Source organism: Dryas octopetala, chromosome 2 (genome assembly GCF_963921425.1).
Source record: "Dryas octopetala chromosome 2, drDryOcto1.1, whole genome shotgun sequence".
NCBI lineage: Eukaryota > Viridiplantae > Streptophyta > Magnoliopsida > Rosales > Rosaceae > Dryas > Dryas octopetala.
This window is the reverse complement of record NC_141367.1, coordinates 23,077,804-23,099,502: the sequence shown is the minus strand read 5'-3', so window position 1 is coordinate 23,099,502 and position 21,699 is coordinate 23,077,804. Positions and strand designations below refer to the sequence as shown.

Here is a 21,699-nt window from a genome sequence, read left to right as displayed (position 1 = left end):
AAACCTCTCAACTTGTTATATCGTGAAAGAGCAAAAGATTTGGTCAACGTCAACTCTCGGTAAATAGGGTTTCGTTGACCGAGTTAATTATACTTACACCCTGAAGTTTATCGTTTTTTCATATACATTCTCTGAAGTTTTAAAATTATATAGATATACTCTGAAGTTTTAAAATTATTACATATAACCCCTTATAGTGAGACGAAAAATAATAAAAAAGTATGCAAAAGTGTATGTTAAAGGGTGAAATGGCTTAATAAAATAACTCAAGGTGTAAGATTTAATTTCAATACACATATTTTTATTTATTTATTATTCTTTTTTACGCAACAATTTTAAAACCTTAAGAGATATATGTGTAATTTATAAAACTTTAAAGATATACGTGAAAAGACAATAAATTTTAAAAAGTGTAAATGTAATTAACTCTTCCTTTGCTTAATCATGTTAAAAGGAGCTAGCCATGGTTCATGCCAGATTGCCAGGGATGGATTCATTAAGTTATTAACCACTTGCTAATAAGTTTTGTTTGCTGAAGCACATGCTTAATATGTTTGGCCCACTCTATTCAATATGGTATCAGTTATTTTAAGTATAATTAATTTTTAGAATAAACATAATCACACATGAATACCATTATTAACAGAACCTACTTTGCCAACTAATAAGTAGGAAAATGACAAATTTTAAAATGAACTTCAAAACAACTTTAATAAATAGAGAAACATAACACTAGAAGCATCATAGAGAAACAATGCGTTAGAGTAAGAAGAGAGAGAGTGGGGTTATAAGAAATGAGAGGGAACTACTTAGTGGAGGGCGCATGTAATAACTATATTATACCTTTTTCAAATTTATCACAAGCTTTAACAAGTTAGCCAAAATTTGATGTTGATATGAAAGCATTCTTTTTAAGCCTTTCAAGGACATTTAGCCCCTTTTTGGTAAATATGGGGACAATTTTGGCTAATTTAATAACTAACTTATTTATTGTTAAAATTGTTTGAAGTAGTAAAAAAATATAGTTAACATTCTTTTAATAATAGTGTAGGTAATCAATGACACCTTGTGAGGTAAACACGTTTTTAAGTCATATGTTGTTATTGGCCAAAAAAAAAAAAAAGTCGTGTTGTTGAGTGAACATGTGACCTAACACCACAAATTGATTGGTTTTTCTCAGGTACTTGTAATATTTGTCTTCCAAAAGCTTATTATCAAAAGTGAAGACTTTTGACAAGTAAACGAAGTTGAATGGAAGCAGGCTACATGGGCCACGGTTAACGACTTGGAATTCTATTCTATGGAATTGTATTTGTGTTGTGTAAGCTTCTCATGTGAATCTGTGATCATATAGCCAAAGGAATTTTCGTGGTGGGTTGCTGTTCTTTAACATTTTTTACATGTGATTACCTCAAATTTAGTGAGAATATAACTCATAATCTCTGAAAAATATATCATGATTTCACATGTTCAATAGTGGTTTAGATGTCAATCTCATTACCCACAAGGGAAATAATAATAATAATAATAATAATAATAATTCCTTGGTATAGCCAATCAAAAAATATGTTAAAGAAAGAAAAATAATGAAGCAAGAAACTTGGAATGGAGAAATATTTGTTTACCATAGTCATAGTGATTTGGGTTCCTTCCCTCCATTGTTGTCCATTGATTCTTGTGGTTGTAGCACTGTTATTGCTTCCTCCTGGGGAGCATCAGCAATTTTGAGTATCCAATTAAGGGAATATCAAATTAATAGAATGCAGTGCTTAATGATAATATTGCAGCAGAAGTCAGGGATTGTGAAGAAGAAGAAGAAGAAGAAGAAGAGAAAAGATGAAAATTACAGAGAAAATGATTTTATTGTTTTATTATTCTAGAATGAATTGTTACATTAACAAAAGGATCTGGAGCTTTTATATGCTCAAGAACCACATGCTTTGCCTCTACCAAACTGAATGCTGACTCAGTGTTGACTTAGCTAATCCTTTAAGTGTCCAATTAAGGGAATGCCAAATTAATAGAATGCAGTGCCTAACAATGAAGGACAAGGATCAAATATTCCAATGCTCATTACTCAACAAAATACTACCATATGCCTTTTTTGGAAAAGAAGATTTACAAGACAAAAAGACACTAGTAGGAGTTCAGTTTATTCAAATTACCATGGGAAGGAGTTCAGGAAACTTCTCAATGTAAACCAGCAGGGTCTTCTTTTTTTACTTGAATCAAGCTACAAACCTTCCTGTTCTGCTGCTGCTGAGTAGTATTATGTAATGAATGATCCAGAAATTCATTGAATCAAGAATGTCATGACTAATGCCTCACATGGAAAGGTGTAATAAGTTTAGGTTTGTATATGATAAATGATCAAATGCTAGATTGATGCAAACATCTGATAGAGAAGCCAAGCATAACACTATTGCTGAAAATTCTTGACTCTGTTTCACTAATATTCAAATATTTCTCACAGAATTGCCAAACTACAAATCAAATTTGTCTCTCGACATTTGAATTAGAACTACATTTATCTTCACAAACAAAGAGTGCTTTGTGTAAAACATGGTAAACATCAACAACCAAAGATGAAGCAGAAAATTCTGAGGAATATGTGGCGTGTTTATACCTTGTGATCAAAGCTTCTTCTGCTGATCCAAAACATTCTTGCCCAGGCTGGTTGATAAAGCTCCAATGATTGTGCATAGGTCTCGTCCGCCATTTGACAACACCGAACAATAGATTTCGTTGTAAGGTACTATGCAGCAACAGTTCCAATTGCTCTAAGAAAAAGAAATTGTTTCTTAGCTTAAACTTATTTCTTGCACTTTTATTCGCTCCAATGAACAAAAAACTATGGCCATGAACACTCATAGGCCGAAATTTACACACACCAGCACACCAACCTAAGAGCAACCCCTACTGGCCCCAATCTCAGCCTGCTGAACAGCATTCTTAAATCTTAAAAGCCCGAGCATTTGTCTGCTTTGATTTCTCAGCATAGTGAGGATCAAATGTAATAAGTTTCATTAAGCCAAACCGTTCATAGCTACCATCCCCAAAGAATGCTACCAATACAGAACCCTCTCTCTTTGCCACTGCAAATGCTGAATCAAATGTCTGACCCGCCCACCATGGATATGATTCAAGCTTTCCCCATATCTCCCACTTCACATTCATATCCCATTGGTTTCTTCTGAATATTCTCAATATCATCACTCATATAGTCAGTCATATCTTTACCTATCTCTAATGATCCTCTTACCCTTTTTCTCAAATGGAAGCAAAATTATCACTGCTCATGCTATAGAGTATAGACCATAAGCATCAATTTCTCCAATCAATCTCACAAAAAACCCTAGATTCCCTAGACTCTCTTTCTATTCTTAAAATTTTCGACCCCAAAATTACCAGTGCATTCTATACCGTATTCCTTACCTTCCAAAACCCCAGTTCCCCTAAATCCCATTTTCATACTTAATCAAAGTCACTCTTCAAATCATTAATCTAATCATCAAAAGAATAAGCCAAAGAGGCCATACCTCTAAAGGTGGCCCACATTCCACCATTGCTATACTGAAGAGCTCAAAGAGCTCTAATGGGGACTAAGAGTAACTCCAACCAACCTACTTATATTTAAGTTAAAGTTAGTGCAAAAAAAACTTATGCTCGTTTGGTATCCTACTAAATTTTTTTTTTGTAATATGAGCTTGCAAAATTAATTTTTAAAATTTAAAAAATGATGACAATTAAGAAATAAGAAAGTGTAAAAAAAAAAAATAAGAAAAACCATAAAACTATTGTTTTAACATTGTTTAACATGACTCGACATGACACGGGCCAAGTACGAAATTGGCCCAAATTAGACATGACTCGTTTAACATTGTTTTTTCATTTTTTAAATAACTTTTAAAAAATAATATTTAATTTTTCAAGCAAAAAATGTTAATATTTAATTATAATAAATGAAATATATCATAATATTAGTTTTCTCACCATAAAAAATACACACACAAAAAAATCCTGGGTCGACCCGTTTAATGCACAACACAAACATGAATGGACTATGATGAGCCTAACATAGCACGAAAAAGCGAATAAGCTTAACTTAAACATGTCGGACCAGCACAACACGAGCCATTTGACACATCTAAATAAGAGTGTAACATGACATACTTTATAGTATAAGTGAAAAGTAATGACGGAGAGGCGTATAATGAATCGTTACTTTATAGTATAAGCGGATTGTGGCCGCCACATTAATCACCATCAGTGAGAACTGAGAAGTAATTTAATCTAAAAATAACTCGAAATATTACAAATAAGGGAATCTCTTTTTTTGCTTTGCATTTCTCGTCAAACAAATCAATGATGGTTCATAAAAACAATTGTTCAAAATTGCTTGCTAGATGGAGCACATGACAAACAGTCTCAAGTTCAAGAATAAGTGGTCACCTTACTCTAACAAGTATCAATCAAGGATGAAACTATGTATCGGACTAGATGGGCATCAAACCAGCCCAACTTAAAAAAAAAAAAAATTTGATATTTGAACTTTAGTTGTGTCCCAATTTGGAACTAAACTTTAATTTGGTTCAATTACATACTCAATATTTTATTTTGTATCTAATAAGACCAAATCCTAATTATGTTAGTCAAAATCTTAATTATGTTAGTCAACTTAATAAAGATGATGGTATTTAAGTCTTTTTACAAGCTGTAGAAAACAAAAGGCAATAAAAATGAGAGAAATCAACAAAAAAACATTAAAAAAAAAGAAGAATGACACAATAAAAGAAAAAGAGCAGGAGGTGGGTACGGGACTGAGTGTAAGCCTATAGGGGTTCTGTAGTAGTTCTCTTGTGTGTGTTTATTTTTTATTTTTTATTGTAGAGATTTGAAACATTAAGAAGAAGAAAATGGTGGGTGTGTTGTGGAGAGATATGCAGTTGGTTTAGAAGGAAAAGAAGAAGAAGAGAGTGGGTGTGTTGTGGGGAAATCTGCAGTAGCTTTATAAAAAGATGAAGGAGGTGGGTAAGGGTGGGGTACGAGGGTGAGTGTGGGGATTTGCGTAAGGTTTTTCTCTTTTCATTTTTAGAGAAGAATTTACTTATTTTCCTAATATCACATGGTATTCCCATATTTTCTTATTGGTTGTCTCTATTCTCTTATTTTTTTTTTTCTCTCTCTCTTATTTTTTGTCTATATCTCTCACTTTAAGAATATTACATCAATACAACATGAGGGTTTTTTCTTCTTTATTAATGTTCGATTGTTCAGAATCCAAAAAAATAATAAAAGAAGAGGAAAAGTGGCGTGGTGGAGAAAAGATGATGATGAAAAGAAAAAATTACCTACGAGAATATTCATTTGCGTCAACAGCTGAACTGCATTTACTGAAATACCCTTGGGAAACATAGCTTAGGTCAACAAGTCTCCTCCACAACCAGTAACGCTTATCACCTAACCCGATGAAAAAAAGGAAGAATTTCAATTACACCCCCTGTGGTTTGAGTTTATTGCACGCACACCCCCCAGGTTTCATTTATTACACGCACTCCCCCTATTTTAACATAAAGTTATCTCAACTTAACAGTCAAAGGGCAAGGTTGTCATTTGGCCTTCAAAAATGAAAAAAACAAAACTGAAAATAAAGAAAGAAAGGCAAAGACCAGATAGAGGCGAGGAAGAGAGGAGAGGAGAGAGAAAGTAGGGGAAAGAGGTTGGGTAGGTGTCGGGGCTGGGGTTGGGTGGGGAGGATGCAACGAGGGTCTGGGTCAGGGGAAGGGTGGGGGCGAGGAGGGGAGGGGCTTGGTCGTGGGGAGGGCTGGGTGAGGAGGGTTCAACGAGGGCTGGGTCTGGGTCGGGGGAGGGGTGAGGGCGAGGAGGGGCTTTGTCAGGGGAGAGGGGTGGGTAGGGAGGGTGAGGGTGAGGGTCGGGTGGGAGGGGTGGGGGCAGGGAGGGGTTGGGTTGGGTTGGGGGGATGTGGGGTGCAATCTCAGCATCACAGAGAATGGAGAGTCCTCGGCCTTCTTGAAAAGCCATCTCCTCCTCTTTGAAAATGTCACATGCCACGCCGTTGTGTATTCAATCTTCTTGATTTGGATTTTCTTTCTCGTCATTCCCATGTCTTGCATAGTTGCATTTTCTAAGTACAAAGCTGCAAGAAATGTTTAAATTATTTTTTGTGTGGCTGGGGGAAGGGCAGGGGCAGGGAGGAGTGTGGCAGAGATGAGGTGGTGCGACGAGGAGTGGGTGAGGGGCATGGGGGAGGAGCGGAGCTGTGTGGAGTGCAGAGGGGAAGAGGTGGGGGCGTGGCTGTGTGGGGGGAATTTATTTTCTTTTATTAAAAGGATAAAATTGACATTTTATTAGTCAAGTATGGTCAATATTAACTTTCTGTTAAAATACAGGGTGTGCGTGTAATAAATGAAACCTGGGGGTGTGCGTGCAATAAACTCAAACTTTAGGGGGTGTAATTAAAATTTTCCCTGAAAAGAAAAAGAAAGATCAATGCACAAGTTCCTAAACCCTCTCCTTCTCTGTCTCACTTAGGTCTTAGCTCTCACTGGTATAAGGACTCCAACCAATTCATCTTCTTCATCTTGGTTCAAGACTTCAAGGTATTTCTCTTATCTTCTTTTAGTTTTTGATGTTTTCAAGTTGATAATTTACCAAGGATTCAATTAAAATCTTAATTGCATGTTTAAATTTGGTTAAAATTTGGCCCTTAATTCAAGATTAAATTTGGAGTTTAAAATAAGTTTAAATTTGGGATTTAATATAGTAATATGTTGTTTTCATTTTTCTAATTGCATTAATATCCTTGATTGCTAATTGATTTATGTCTTTATAAGTAGTGTTGTTGTAAGGGGTTTCTTCACGGATTGACTTGGAACTTGATAATGCTTTTACAATTTTATTGAATTATTTTTGTAGATTTTTGTTTGAGAGTGTTTTTGTAGGAAGCACTTTTACTCAATAGCGATTTCACTAAAAACGCTTTGTTAAAAACACATATATATATTTTTTTTAAATTCAAGTGCTTTAATGTACTTAAAAGCCCTTCTTAAGGAATCACCTACTAAGAGCTTCAACATGAAACGCTTTCAAATGCTTTTATATTCCAAAAAAGATTTTAATTTTTTTTTTCCAAGCCAAACAAATTAATTGCACATTTTGTTGGTTGGTAAGGTAAAGAAAATTAGTTTAGAGATTCATACCATCCCATTTTCAAATCCTAGTTCTGCCTCTAGTAGCAACTAGTAAACTACTTTTTTAAAATCTTTACTAAATTCTTGCCTCCTTTTTTAAGATATTATTCTCCTAGAATTTTATTCCATTTCTTTGTTTCTTTTTTATCATGTTGTTCAGTACTTCGTGGATATTGGAAAGTTTTTCGAAGTATGAACCTAAAAAAAAAAATATTACCTAAACAGTGTGAGAATTACTTAACATTTATTTGTCTCGAACTCTGAAAAAATGCTTACATATATACATCTGCTCTTTCACATATCTCATAACATGCCAGTCATGTGATTATTTATTTTGAGAGTAATGATGTATACAGTTATTATAAGTAAGTTTTTCACATCAAATCCTATATGCTTAGAATAATAGTAGAGAGAGAGAGTGAAATCCATTCACGTGCTTGCTAGTTTGTATAAATTAAAAATGATCATTATATTAACCAACTTGGGACTCTATAAATTAAAAATGATCATTATATTACCCAAGGAATAAAATTTCGGGTTTCGAGGAAATTTCGATGGAAATTTCGATGGAAATTTCGACGGAAATTTCGAAGATTTTAAAATTTCGACAAAAATTCGACGGAAACGACGGAAATTACTATCAAAATACGGAAATTTTGAATGAAACTTTACCATATGTTTATTTAACATATTATCTACTACATTGATAAAAAACATTGAAAAAACCAAATTATATGGTAGATTTCATGTGATATGTGATGAATATAATGCGCGCTGGAGGCAAATACTGTTAAAAAAATGCTTCACTAATTAATAATTACTTCAATAACACCTCAATTTTATTTTTACTACAATATTGCCACATGAATTACAAAAGTAATCAATACCACATAAAGTTTCTAGGAGGTTCAAAATTTCCACTGTCTTCAGTATCATCGTGTTCAGAGTAGATGTAATGCGAAGAATAATCATCCCAAGATACTTCTCCAGCATAATTTTGCATGTAATTGCCAACACGCCAACCATATGGATCAAGAATCTGTTGTGGTTGAATTTTCCGATAAGCATACTCATTTGAAGAGTTTGTCTCTTGTTGTGCCAATGAGTTACTATCAGACTCAACCAAGTAAGACAGATGTGGTAGGTAGAATATTGGAGGGTTTTACCCATAATTGTAATTGTCACTTCATATCATATTCATATTACCAATTGGCAATTCCATATTACTAATTTGTAATTTCATATCATATCACCAATTTCATTTCCATATTACTAATTTCATATTAATTATTAATTTATTACCAACTCCATATTAATTTCACTAATTCTAAATTACCAATTCGGCAATTCTATACATGATACATATTAGATACTATTAAGTATTAACAAATCATACAAATTCCATATTAATTATTAACAAATCATACCAATTCTAATTTCATATCATATCATCACTTTCAACTTCCATATCAATATTTATATATCATACAAATTACACAAATCATACAAATCAAAATCAACATAAAATTATACAATCAATTCCAAAATTATACAATTAAAGATTCAAAATTAATCCAACATCATACAAATTATACAAATCAAAATCAACCCAAAATCATACAATTAATTCCAAATCTATATAAATCAACCCAATATCAATATAATTTATTTTATATAAATCAAGTAATCAACCCAAGTCAATCAGCCAAACTTTATTTTAAATTGTAATAAGTTAATAAATTTAGAGCCATATTTGTACCCCCCAACAGTTTTGTAGAAATTATCAATTAATAAGGAATTAAATGATACAAACAAAAAAGTTTTCTTATTTACCACATTTTCTACTTTTATATCCTTAGATCCATCATCTGACAGACCAATTTTGGGCCATTATTGACGAAGTCAAAGGCCAACTTGTAGATGCAATTGATTGCTTTACTGGGAGTCTGGGATGGCCATTGTTCAAAGATGGCTCTAAGATCAGCCACAGTCCGAGACTTCGAGAAAATCACTGTTGTGTTTGGCACTTTGGCTGTATACTCACAGTGAGAGAGAAAGGCCGGAGACTTCGAGGTGGCCGGAGTTGCTGCGAAGATGGCTGGAGTCCGAGAACAGAAACAGAGATCGGCGCTGCTGCAAGCCGAGAAGACGGAGGAGAGAGGCGAGAGAAAGAGAAGAGAGAGAGGCGACTAGCAAGCCGAGAGAGGCGGCGCTGCAGATCGGGTTTCAGTCTTTCAGATCGAGAGAGATGTGCGATGCTTCAGGTGAGGCGTGACTGCGTGAGTGACTGCGTGAGGGTGAAGCTGTTAGCTGGGTAGCCTGGGTGTGTGGGTATTTGAGCGAAATTTCGGCGAAATTTCGAATATTTCGCCGAAATTTTCCGAAATTTTATCGAATTCGTGTTAAAATTTCGGACCCCCTGAAAATCGAAATTTTCGGCGAAATTCGAAATTTAAACCCTTGATATTACCCAACTTGGGACTCTAAACATTTTACCTTCTAATTTTCCCATCCTTTTTATCTTTTTACCCAACTCACTTTCTTTTCATAGACCAACCTAATAATAACCTCCTTTACTCCTTATAGCTCCAATCACGTATCGATCTAATTTACAATTACAAGAAAAAAGTAATAATAAATTAATAACCAAACAAATATCTCCTTTAAAAAAACAATAATAATTGTAGGCCTTTGAGTGGGTAGTGGACCACTATTGACGGGCCAACGAGTCTGTGAAGTGGAGCGTTCCGTTACATGCCCGAGATTATCTACCTTCGGCTTGCCCCACGCAAAAACGCTCTGTCATTCGCTGGCTGGCTCTTACGTTACAGTTTACAAGTCGCCGCTGTCTATTTCTTAATCTAATAAGGCGGCAAAAAAGGCCAGCGCAGCGCAGCGCGCCCCCTCCTTCTCTTTTCTTCAAACATCAATTTGAATGGCGGCGCTTCTCTCCATTTCCCCTTTTGCCCTCTCCAGGTTTCCCTCTCTCTCTCTCTCTCTCGATCTCGACCATCAACTTTACCTTTTTGCTGGTCAAAATTGCACTGTTACTATTATATCGTCGGTGGTGGAACCCTAAATCCTCCAAAGCGCTTTCAGATTCTGTTCTTCTCTGCCACTCTGTCTCTGCTATTAATGTAATAATCGGTTTTGCTTTATGCGGGAGTTTTTTGGGCTTCATTCTGAATTGCATTTCAATGGCATCGATTTTTATTAGGTGATAGCATTTTGCCGAGGGATTGCTTTGGCCTTTGGCAATGGAAGAGCCGGGGCAGCTGAAGCGGGCCGTCATTGATGCCACAGCGGGTTTAATCGCCGGTGGAATATCGCGGACAGTTACGTCGCCCCTCGACGTTATCAAGATTAGATTCCAGGTCCGTTTTCCTTGTTTGGCAAATGCGATTTTTGTGTTTGTAAGTTGTTCATAACTTGCAATTTTAGTGGGTTTTGGAGATAAAGGAATGGGAAGGAGATTTGAGTATATCCTTGTGCAACTAAAGGTTTGTGCTTTGAAAGACAAACATGGTGGAAATTTTGATTTAGGGTTTATTTATCAATTTGGAGTTGGGGGTATGTGCATATGATGCTTATCTGCTTATACGTCTTAAAGGCTGTTGAACTGAAGAAAATTGTATTCACTTTTGGTTGATAGGTTCAACTGGAGCCCACAACTTCATGGGCTTTGGGTCGTCGAAATTTGTCTGGACCATCAAAATACACTGGGATGCTTCAAGCAACGAGGGATATTTTCAGAGAGGAAGGCTTACCGGTATAGTGACTCCATTTGTAATATAATCTTTTTCTATACATTTTTTATCAGTCAGTTTTTTAGGGACATTTACCTTTTCTCAACATTTTATTCGGGGAATTTCTCTGACAGGGTTTTTGGCGTGGCAATGTTCCAGCTCTACTCATGGTTATGCCGTATACTGCGATACAATTTACCGTGTTACACAAATTGAAAACATTTGCTTCTGGTTCTTCTAAGTCAGGTATTTTGAGAATAGCCCATATCTTTTTTTCATGATAATAAATCTTATTTCAGAAAATGCATGTCCTATGCAAGGCTATATGTATGGTTTACATGTTGTTTCTCAATGTTTGATGCTAACTTATGTGAACTCTTCACTTAACTGTAACACTCACTTCAATAGGACCTGATACTAGTAAGGGTATCGCAAATGGGACTCAACATTTGTTTTAAACCCTTGGAAAATAGACAAACCTGACAGTTGGACACCTACCCGCATCTGAAACCCATGCCTGAGTCCATGAATCATAGGTCTGAAGTAAAAGTTGTATTATGTGGCTACTTGTGACTAAAAGGTATGAATTGAATATGTCTGGCCTTCATGCATTATTTGTTGGTTTAATAAGAGCTCCAGTAGTTTAGCTTGAGAATATTTGATTTTGACTTTGTTTATTTGTCTAAAGTTCTCTTTCAAATTGGTCTTAGAATTATAGTGTCATAAGGCAACTTGGGTTGTAAGTTGATGTCAGAATATAATAAAAATCGAGGTTGTTTGTTCTGTTGCTTATTTACAATGATGACTTTCTGCTAGTGATGCCTCCTTGATTGGTTTAAGTACTTGTATGTGTGAACTGTAATGTTTTAGATTTTAGAGCTATGATCACTTCAAGGGAATGTGGTTATGTCTAATATTCCCCATTTCCTTATATGTTGTAATCGTTGATCTGTTTGATGCAGAGGATCACATAAATTTGAGTCCTTATCTATCTTACGTCAGCGGAGCATTAGCAGGTTGTGCAGCTACTGTCGGATCATATCCATTTGATCTTCTAAGGACCTTATTAGCTTCACAGGGCGAACCTAAGGTATAGAGTATTAGTATGCATTGATTTTTTTTAGTTTTCATTAAATTTCAAACAGCTGAATATGGAGTTCTGTAAGACCACACAGCCTTTAGATCTCCTATTTTTTTGTTTGAGGTTCCCTTGGGTTTTTGTTTGTATTTGTGAAGTAATAAAACTGTGATTGCAAATAGAAGTATGTTTGTAATTGCAATTAATTTTCTGAATCGGACAAGTATGTTTGTACCCTATACTATTAAAAGCTTATTATTATTTTTAAAGGGCTCAAGCCATTTTTAGAATTAGTTTCTGCAAAAACACTGATTTATGAAGAGTTTTTTTTTGGCATAATACTGACTTACTAATATTTACCTTCATTTAGGTGTATCCAACTATGAGGTCTGCTTTTTCTGAAATAGTTAGAACTCGTGGCTTTCGAGGGTTGTATGCTGGATTGTCACCAACACTGGTTGAGATTATTCCTTATGCAGGCTTGCAATTTGGTACTTATGACACATTTAAGCGCTGGGCCAGGGTAAGGTTCTAGTTCTGCTCTATCAAAAAAATTTTGGTCTGAAATTAGATTCTATGATACTTGTAATTCACCAGACCTTGAAGGGCTGATGTCTTTTAGAGTGAGAAATCAGATTTTTTTTTTTTTTGTTGTTGAAAACATCCATCTAGTAGGGTTCATAATTCAGTTCTATATATAGATGTGTTTGCAGTTGCGCATGTGCACCCAAAACTCACTGACAAGAACCTCAGAAACTAGGTGTTAAACCTGGTAGTTTTAGATACTTGGAAGGAAATATTCTGGCAGTGAATTGGAAAAAAAACAAAAGTTGTCTATATTTCCCAATGTATGTATTAGTTTTGTTTGGACTGAGGGGATTTTAATTGAAATTTCTTTGGATGCTTTTTTCTACTTTATGTCCAAACAATTTGACAACAGGAGCCAGTCACTAGACCTGATACATTTTATTGCGTTCATTGTAGACGTGGAACCGGTATAGATCTTCAAATACAAACTTAAATGGTACTGATGGTAGTCCCACGAGCTTTCAGCTTTTCGTCTGTGGTCTAGCAGCCGGGACATGTGCCAAACTTGTCTGTCATCCGCTTGATGTGGTCAAGAAAAGATTCCAGGTAGATCTTCAGACGCCCTGGACTCTACTACTAAAACTTTTAGTCCCTCGGGATTTAGTGCTTTGTATAAATCTTCCGCCAAGAATTTAGGGAACAAAATGTGGATGAAAAGGCTCCCATCTTAATGTAATGAGGTTGGTTATATGAATCTTTGTTTTGGGGTTGTTGCAGATTGAAGGACTACAGAGGCATCCAAGATATGGGGCTCCAGTAGAGCATCGTGCTTACAGAAATATGTTTGACGCCTTGCGAAGAATAATGCGGATGGAGGGCTGGGCTGGTCTTTATAAGGGAATAGTCCCATCAACTGTCAAAGCTGCCCCCGCTGGTGCAGTGACATTTGTGGCTTATGAATATACATCAGAGTGGTTAGAGTCTGCATGGACTTAAATCTAACTCTTCCCTATTAGTTTCAAATATTATTTTTGGATCATGTGATTCTTTAGTAATTGGAGACCTCACAAAGCCCTCGTCGAAGAAAAGGAAGGGGGGGCACATTATTTTGTCACACTACAACAGGCCAAGAGATTGTAACTAGACAGCAAAATGTTTGAAGGTAAAAGTTGAGATATAGAGCACCATAAAATTTTGTATCGGCTGTTGGAATCATTATTGAATTACATTTGCGTCCTCTTGTTTGCAGTACATATTTAAGGTGTCCAAAACCATCCTCACTTGACACTGAAACATGTCTAGAAGGAGAAATAATGAACTTATAAAAACAAGGAAAAATTTCCCGTAACCATAAGGGGACATGAAATAAGAGTTCATCAAATATGAGATACAAATAAATTTAGCGGTTCACAAAATTATATGGAAAAGAAAAGGCTAAGCAGTGTTTCAGTTCTTTTTCTGTATTATGTTCAACAAACACAGGCAGCAAATTCTGAGGAACAGATTCTTCAATTACCCAAATAAAGAAATTGATTTCTCATTTTGTGGTCAAATATCAGATGCCTCAACAAAGTTAGAAGTTTTGGCAATTGCCTAACTTAAAAACCAAAACACTCACTCACTAGGTACAAAATTTCCTACACATACAGATTCTGCCAAATTATAAATTCTCTGATAGTAGATCCCTATGTAATAAGAATTTCATATCGCTGCAAATGACATGATTCACATTGTATCAACCATATGGAATTTTCATAACATTTTCAAATTTCTATACGAGCCATCCTTATTCAGCCGAAAACCCAGTTAGTAGTAGCTAGAATTGCAGAGGAGAATAACCAGACCAAAGCTATCTATCAGACTTGTTCAAGGATTGTTCTTCTGTTTGCTGCTATCCTCCGGAGGCAGTGATACGAACTGCAAGATCCTCCCAACTTCAGCAACATCAACCCGGAATTTCTCTGCGATTTGATGCACCTCCATGGGGCCATTGTAATCATCAGCCTTGCCTTGATGCAGGAGGATGATGTGGCGCAGCTGTGCCACATTCAGAGTTCCCGGAGGAGCAGACTTGTCCTCATACCTCCCTGAATCTGGTTTTGTATCTCTTAGTTTTGGCAAGGGCCTATTATACCTCTCCACCACAAAAGCCTGGTACCATACCAAATCAAACACACACAAACTTGAACAATGCAACAACCAAAAACTAAGAATTAATGATGAGTATGCGTTTGTGAATATGTCTCAATGAAAAACATGGTATCCTGAACTGAGCTGAACTGAACTGACCTCACCCATCTGCAGTTTCCCTCCGGGCTTTGTTGTGATTCTACCCACCATTTGATTCAGCATGACGTCGAATTTTGGATCTCGTTCTTCAAGCACATTCTCAGAGTTGGCTGCTCCAGCTCCTGTACTACCATCTTAGAAAACAAAAAAAACAAAAACAAAAACCCAACAATGAAACGACGCCGTAAGTTTTGATTGAATTGATTACCTGGGAAAAATGTGATAATTAAAGGCGATAACTTTTATACCAGAGGAGTTGAGAGCGTCGCCGGCCTTGGAGATCTCGGCCCGTTCGGTGGGGCCTAGCGTAGGAGCCCGCTGATCGACGACGGTCTTTGGTTTTAACGAAGAGGATGAGGACGACGTCGTTTCGACGCTCGACGAGGGTCGGGTTCTTCCTGCAGCTCGGCGAAGTGCCTGACCCATTGTCCGTTGTCTCCTTCCTATTTTCCAATTTTTTCTTTTAACTTGTTGCAATAATTAAGTAAATATTTGAGAAAGAGAGATATAAAATGAAAATGAAAAACCTCCTGACTGTTAAGAATAGGGTTTGGAAAATTGGAAGTAGAAGACGATGAACATCAGACTCAGAGCATGGACGTGGAGTACACACTTGGTTGCGCGTGGTGCTCTCCTTATGGACCCACGTCTTGCTTCTATACTTCTACTACTTGTTAGTTGGCTACGGCCCATTTCTTTTACTTTTCTTATGAAGATTATACTTTAATGCATTTTATGAGAGCATTAACTATAACTATAACAGCCTGGAATTCTATTTGCTATTTGGTCCCCCTTGGATTTTGTTATGCTCTATTTATCCACCTGAATGAAAATATAATCTATCTTATGGGTAACAAGAAAACCTCACCACCCCTTTGTGTTTAGATACAAGGTCTTGAGATAAACTCTAAAAATGTGCAATTATTTACAAATTATGTGCATCAAATAAATTTATGTGTTTTACGTTTATATAGATTCAAATGTAGAATGTTCGACTTTATAATTCTTTTTGTGTTCATTTTTACTACCGAATTAGCTATACAAGTTAAAAAATAATATATATTTCATGATTTGGTGGGGAAACCTACAAATGCTTCTACTAAAAGAAGTTTTTACAATAAAATTAATAAAACCTTAATTTGGCTATGCTATCTACTGAAAAGGGTTGCTTGAATTAAGTGGGAAAAAAATAGGATTACGAAGATTTGGCATCTCAAAATGTGAAAAGAACATCAATAAATGCTAATGCTAACCATGCATTCTTTCATATTTCATAAAGCTAGCTTTGATATATTAATATATTAACCATATCTACAAGGCACTAAATTCCAATAGGGGAAATTAATTACTTCCATTTTCTCGCCCAACAGGTTGCAAGAAAACAATATATCTTTTGTTTTCAACTAACAAGGCATAACACAAATCTCTATTCATTATGGGGGTGATCTCGGATGTAAATGGATAAGAAACTGGAGTTGCCAACCTAAATTAATTATTTGGTATTGCAACTATTAATTAGAAAAACAACCACTTTAAAGTAAATTCTAAACAAGAGAAAGTAATGCTATCCAATGCTGTTGAACTGAGATTTGAAAGGAGGGTAACTTGTAACTCTCATCTTGGTTTTGGGATTCTTGCATTGTCAGAGGTGCTTTGTCAGATGTAAACGGCCTCTTGCAAAGACACTACTTCAACTCCCTTATGTGAAGTTTGTATCCAACACCATGTACAGTGCAGAAGAATGAAGAGACTGCTACTTTTTCTGTACATCATGCGTTATGATAGCAGCTAAAAGCAGTGGTCTCTGTTATATCCAGAAGCTCCATGCTCAAGTTGCAAGTTGGCTAAGCAGCACCTAACCAATTTATGAAACCATGTCAAGCTAGCTGAACCCATCAGCATTACTATTATGGATAGCGGTCCTGGTTTCCTGTTTATTGAAATCCGCGAGAGTAGTATCAAAACTGTCAGGAGCTCTCACCCTCGTATGAGCACGTTGGGGTGGTCTTTTGGAGTTACCCCCAGAAAATGCATCCTTACTCTTCCGCTTCTGCTTTGTGTCTAAAAATCCACAAGCAAAAGCTTCCAGTACCTTAGTGGTCAGTGGTCGGTTTCTTGTGCTCTGTCTCCGAGAGTTCATTGTAGGCTGCTGCTCAGGAGTAGCCTTACACTCAGAGGTTTTCACTGAATGGGGATCATCTGGTTCCTCACTCGTCCGATCATCTTGTCTTTCTATCATTGTGAAAGGTTCATCTGTTTCAGCATCTAGAGAAATAGGTATGTTCAAGTCAATCAACGTACGGGGTTGAGGCTTCTCATGAGGTTGTTCCGCACCCAAACTGTTGCTACCACGAATGCCTTCACCACTAATGACTGGGCTGCCTCCTCTAGATGAAGTACTGGTGGATGATAATTTTTCTTGAGATGGGTCCACTTGAGAGAGAGTTTTCCCACCAAGTTCAGGATTGTCTCCACAGCTGCTGGAGGCCTCTTGTTGTAATATGGGACCTTGCAAGATGTGGGTCATGCTGCTGTTGGTCTCTTTGCGACTACAAGTAGCTAATCTCCGACGTCGTTTTAAAACAGGGGCCATGTGATTTTTATTTTCAGGCACCATTTTCGGGCTCTTTTGGCACTTCATAGCTTTTCTAGGCTGCATGCCAATGCATATAGCAAGGTGCTCATCCTTGGGGATTTTTGCAGTTACATTAGTCAAATCTGGGCCAGAAAGTTGATGCTCCCACTCTGAAGCATCATATTCAAAATATTTGTCATCTTTTCTACCCAAACGGATCATTATGGGCTTGGAAACATTGACCTCATCCCTACGTGAACACAAAGTATCAGCAGAATTAGATTTATCTGTTGACTCCTCAGAAGCATCCCCATGATCATCCTCATAATCGCTTCTGGAGTTGGAGGCATTTAATTCAACTGGTAAGCTTCTCAGTTCCCTCACCTTGGATGTTTTCCCATTAGCCAGACTTGTATCCACAACAGTAAATTTCATGACATCTGTACTACGATTTGGAGTACGTGGCTTCAGATAACAGTGGCGTTGCTGATTAGGGAAATCTTTTTCGTCTAGATTTGTTTCATCTGCCCACCCATTTTCATCCTTGCTTCTAGAACTGTTATTTTCTCCCATCTCAAGCTCAAGAAGCCCTGGCTCAGAAGCAACTTTACTCAGGACGTCACTTACAGAATCAAAATAGTGGCTTCCTTTCACCAGTTTCCTTCTTGAGAACTTCTTAATACCAGGGATAAGAAAGACCAATGAGTGCTTGTTACCAGTAACAAAACCCTGCTTAGGCTGCTCAGAGTGCCACCCTCTTGCAAGCAAACGAGGCCAAACAGCTTCCCAAAATAGATCGCTTGATCGGGCTTTGCTTAGCCGGAAGTTCCCTGTTAGAAAGTTGACTATTTCCAATGGTGTAAGTGCAGAACATGCTTTGCCAATTGGTATTTCTGGGCGAGCAGGAACAATCTGATTGGACTTTAAAGTCTCCATGGCAATGCCTGTGAGATCTTGCTTCCCTTTACCAATTCCCACAGCCTCTACAAGAGCATTCAGTCCAACTCTAGCCTTCAAAATGAGTACATATTCTTCTAGTAACATTTTTCCTTCCCCAAATGTCTTTGAGACCTGGAAATTGATCAAACAAATTAAAAGATATATCCTGATATGAACAAATAAAGTAGAGGACAAAAAATTATAGCAGCAAAATGCAGTACATATCCCTTCTGCCCAATATCTGTATCTGCATTAAAGGACTTCATTTTGAGCAATCAATGTTATGTGTTTCTGTGAGGATAGATAAAATGGTGGAGCCATATGCATCACATATTTGCATTTACTTCTCTTACATAATTTCAGTAGGCAATAATCTCTACATAGGATTTGGAGTAGTCAGAAAGAAAATTATTTGCATATTAGTTTGTATGTGCAGACAGGTTCATATAATTCAATCCACACTCCAAAAGTGAATCTTAGTATAAAACTTTCAGTAAGATGTAATTACCTCAAGCAAAGTATTTCGGCATTCTTCTGACACATGAGGAAGCAGACGAGATAACAACTCCTGTTGCCTTATCCCTGTAAATATTCTTTGTCCAAATATACATTTTCTGCTTCTCATTTTCTGGCATTCTGACCATCTTCTGTATCTGTCAGACCTGTAAAATTTCCCATAGTAGAATGATAATGTATCACCCATCTGTTTACTCCCAACAAATTTCTTCACCAGAACGAGGTTCTTCCCAAAGATATATAAACCAAGAAGGAAACTGGCTTCTTCAATGTCACTCCAGTTGTCACCCGCGGAACCAGGAACCGGAAAATACACTCTTCCTCTATGCTTTGGATGAATTTCAGTCATCATTTCTTGTTTTAAAGCTAACTTCGCTGACTCACCTGATATTATCCCATCAGACTCAACATCCATTGGCTCAGCTTTACATTTTAAGTTGTCACTTTCTGAAATCAGGGTCTCTCTGACATGTTCAGATTTCAGAGGGCCATTTTTATTGGATACATCAATCACATCATCAAATGCCAACTGTGGTTCATGTTTTTTGCTCACAACTTCCTCATTGATCCACATTACTGGTATGGGCAACCCCATTAGAAAACCATAGAGACCACCACCAGTGATTTCTGCATCTGTTGGGTTCTTTAAGAGCCAGCGATAGTCAGATACAGCTATTAGAGAGGGGATTTCAACCTGGTACTCATCTCCAACTCTAGGAAGTATCTCAGGATCACCAAAAACATCACACATATCAGAAGCTTCTGGAGAAAATGAATGCTCCGCAGATTCATCCTCATTGAAATCCCCATTGTGATTTTCTTCAACTGAATCCATCTGCCAAATGGCGGGAGAAGGGGGAGGGGGAATTAGTACAGTGGCTTTCTGAGACAACATAAGAATCAATTTTCATTTTTTCCCTTCTGTTCAACAAACGATATATTAAGACTGAACTTTATAAAACTTTTGAAAATTAACAAATGCTACAATTTCAAATATTACAATGTTATCCTGATAATATTTTGATACCATTATACCAAGATGATAGCCAACTGAAAAAGATATTAAAAAAATTGCATGCTAAACCATAAAGGAACACTTTTCTTTCATCTTACAATAAAAAATTGTTAGTGCTTTCCTAATAAAACCCTCAGGAAAAATCCATTACAATTATACTCTTTTTTGATACCTTTCCTTTCGAATTATGCCATACTCAATTTTTCATTCACTCAATGTAACCACTCTAAAGGCTTCTGTTGCTGGAATCAAGAGGAACAAGCAAGACATGACGGTTAGCTCATCTTTATTATACCAGCTAAATTTTGATTCTTTATCCCAGAAATATACATTGAAGAACTCATGCAACTTACAACAAGCAATCCCAGTCAACCGGTGATTGCAGAGAGAAAGAGAAAGGAAATTCTATGAAAGAAACTGACCAAGTACCAATTTCAACATTTCATGAAGACTAGATGCAAAATAACAAAAGTACAACGCTAAGACATATTCCAAATAAAAGTATTTCGTGGATAGGAAATAAATAAAAATAAAAATAAGAAAGTTATTATCTACCTTGGCGTTTCTAAAACAAGTTCACTCATACACCACGAATGTTTGTATTTTGCAAAAGATATAAAAATCCAGTAACAATTTTTCTATGAAGTAAGCTAATCCCAGAAGAAATACAAGCAAACAGAGCATGACGCAGCAAACCCATAACAAAATAATCAACCCCAGATCCATTTTCGAGTCCAGACTCGAAATCGAAGCAACCCCACTACCAAAAACAAAAACTTTAAAACAAATAACTCAAAACCCATTAAGCACATTTATTTCAAATAACATAACCAACAACATTCGAAGTTTTAAACTTAAACAAAAATAAATAAAACCCAACAGAGAAAAATAATTAATAAAAAGCATGACAAGCACTGAGACAAACACAAACCAGTGTTCCCAGTAAGAATTCCAATACGATCCCATCAAATCCACTTGTTTACTCAACAATGAACCGTTAAAAGCACACAGAGAAGTGCATTGAATCATACAATAAGCGAAAACAGCAGCCCAGAAAAATGAAAAAGATTTCGTTTTTATTACTATACATACCTCCATGGACAAGGAAACAAAATTTAACGCCGAAACCCACGTGAAAGAGCAAGCCTGAGGAAATGGGTCTTCGAGTTTTAGCACCAATTGACAAGTTATAGATTAAAAATAAACAAAACGTGAAGCACACACAGACACACAGGCACACAGAGACACAGAGTCTGTTTAGAGAGAGAGAGAGAGAACACATAACACAACACTTGTACACAGAAAGAGAGAAAGAGAGAGAGCTGTACCTGGGTTTTATGGAAGCTAAGCTTTCATGACCACGAAGGTTGAGTTCGAAGAGGCCTTGAGAGAAGAAAAATATGAGAAAGCAAAGTCGTTGTGTCCTTGGAGAGAGAGACTAAATAATATACGATTTAGAGAGAGAGAGAGTGTGTGAGAGGGGGTCTGTGTGTTTTCTTTTAGAGAGAGAAAGAGGGGGCTCTGGACCGTTTAAGAGTTACGAAAACCATATCTCCACGCGCTTCCTTGGAGCGTAGAGGATGGTGCCCTGCAGTCGTTGACACGTGGCACATAAGATTCCTGCTGCAATTGACTGGACGAGATTTGCTACATTAGAGCCATCGTAGCCATGGAACGATCCAATAATATGGTGCCACGTAAGTGAGTAATACAAAACATTAGTGACTTAAACGACAAGTCGTAGTGGTGTTGTTTGGAGCTGCAGTGTTATTGTTGCATATTGTAGTCCTACGCACTCTGTA

The 21,699-nt window shown here is 36.7% G+C and overlaps 3 protein-coding genes across 9 annotated transcripts; 1 reads left to right on the top strand and 2 right to left on the bottom strand.

Annotated features, from left to right (window-relative positions):
• Nucleotides 1–6,415: 6,415 nt before the first annotated feature.
• LOC147294287 (mitochondrial thiamine diphosphate carrier 2-like) lies at nucleotides 6,416–13,786 on the top strand. Of its 6 annotated transcripts, none has more exons than XM_086233914.1 (8): nucleotides 6,416–6,620; nucleotides 10,429–10,585; nucleotides 10,864–10,980; nucleotides 11,092–11,203; nucleotides 11,920–12,047; nucleotides 12,406–12,558; nucleotides 13,020–13,169; nucleotides 13,341–13,786. In XM_086233914.1, the coding sequence occupies exons 2-8, from the start codon at nucleotides 10,469–10,471 to the stop codon at nucleotides 13,557–13,559; spliced, it is 996 nt and encodes a 331-aa protein (XP_086090040.1). In that variant the 5' UTR covers nucleotides 6,416–6,620; nucleotides 10,429–10,468; the 3' UTR covers nucleotides 13,560–13,786. The 6 variants fall into 6 exon arrangements, with proteins under 6 accessions (XP_086090040.1, XP_086090045.1, XP_086090039.1 ...); XM_086233913.1 differs by lacking the exon at nucleotides 6,416–6,620 and adding an exon at nucleotides 9,998–10,187; XM_086233917.1 differs by lacking the exon at nucleotides 6,416–6,620 and adding an exon at nucleotides 10,207–10,315.
• A 298-nt stretch (nucleotides 13,787–14,084) lies between these two features.
• LOC147294286 (dynein beta chain, ciliary protein) lies at nucleotides 14,085–15,562 on the bottom strand. 2 transcript variants are annotated; one of them, XM_086233921.1, is made up of 4 exons: nucleotides 15,380–15,562; nucleotides 15,101–15,295; nucleotides 14,853–14,986; nucleotides 14,085–14,714 (listed from the first exon to the last, which is right to left on the bottom strand). In XM_086233921.1, exons 2-4 carry the CDS (start codon nucleotides 15,276–15,278, stop codon nucleotides 14,430–14,432), a joined length of 597 nt encoding a protein of 198 aa, XP_086090047.1. In that variant the 5' UTR covers nucleotides 15,279–15,295; nucleotides 15,380–15,562; the 3' UTR covers nucleotides 14,085–14,429. The 2 variants fall into 2 exon arrangements, with proteins under 2 accessions (XP_086090047.1, XP_086090046.1); XM_086233920.1 differs by having other exon boundaries at nucleotides 15,101–15,559.
• A 552-nt stretch (nucleotides 15,563–16,114) lies between these two features.
• On the bottom strand, nucleotides 16,115–21,355 carry LOC147294285 (uncharacterized). The gene is made up of 4 exons (XM_086231994.1): nucleotides 21,226–21,355; nucleotides 20,990–21,043; nucleotides 18,875–19,717; nucleotides 16,115–18,498 (listed from the first exon to the last, which is right to left on the bottom strand). Exons 2-4 carry the CDS (start codon nucleotides 20,993–20,995, stop codon nucleotides 16,735–16,737), a joined length of 2,613 nt encoding a protein of 870 aa, XP_086088120.1. The 5' UTR covers nucleotides 20,996–21,043; nucleotides 21,226–21,355; the 3' UTR covers nucleotides 16,115–16,734.
• Between the last annotated feature and the right edge of the window lie 344 nt (nucleotides 21,356–21,699).

Bases quoted from the DNA above. Each gene is read 5' to 3' on its own strand.
- LOC147294285 (XM_086231994.1), bottom strand. The intron at 18,499-18,874 runs GTAATTACATCT...ATCAATTTCCAG, and splicing joins GCCGAAATACTTTGCTTGAG to GTCTCAAAGACATTTGGGGA.
- LOC147294287 (XM_086233914.1), top strand. From the start codon at position 10,469: ATGGAAGAGCCGGGGCAGCTGAAGCGGGCCGTCATTGATGCCACAGCG. The intron at 12,048-12,405 runs GTATAGAGTATT...ACCTTCATTTAG, and splicing joins CTTCACAGGGCGAACCTAAG to GTGTATCCAACTATGAGGTC. The intron at 12,559-13,019 runs GTAAGGTTCTAG...CGTTCATTGTAG, and splicing joins CATTTAAGCGCTGGGCCAGG to ACGTGGAACCGGTATAGATC.
- LOC147294286 (XM_086233921.1), bottom strand. From the start codon at position 15,278: ATGGGTCAGGCACTTCGCCGAGCTGCAGGAAGAACCCGACCCTCGTCG. The intron at 14,987-15,100 runs GTATAAAAGTTA...TTGTTTTCTAAG, and splicing joins CGACGCTCTCAACTCCTCTG to ATGGTAGTACAGGAGCTGGA. The intron at 14,715-14,852 runs GTCAGTTCAGTT...GTATGGTACCAG, and splicing joins GGAAACTGCAGATGGGTGAG to GCTTTTGTGGTGGAGAGGTA.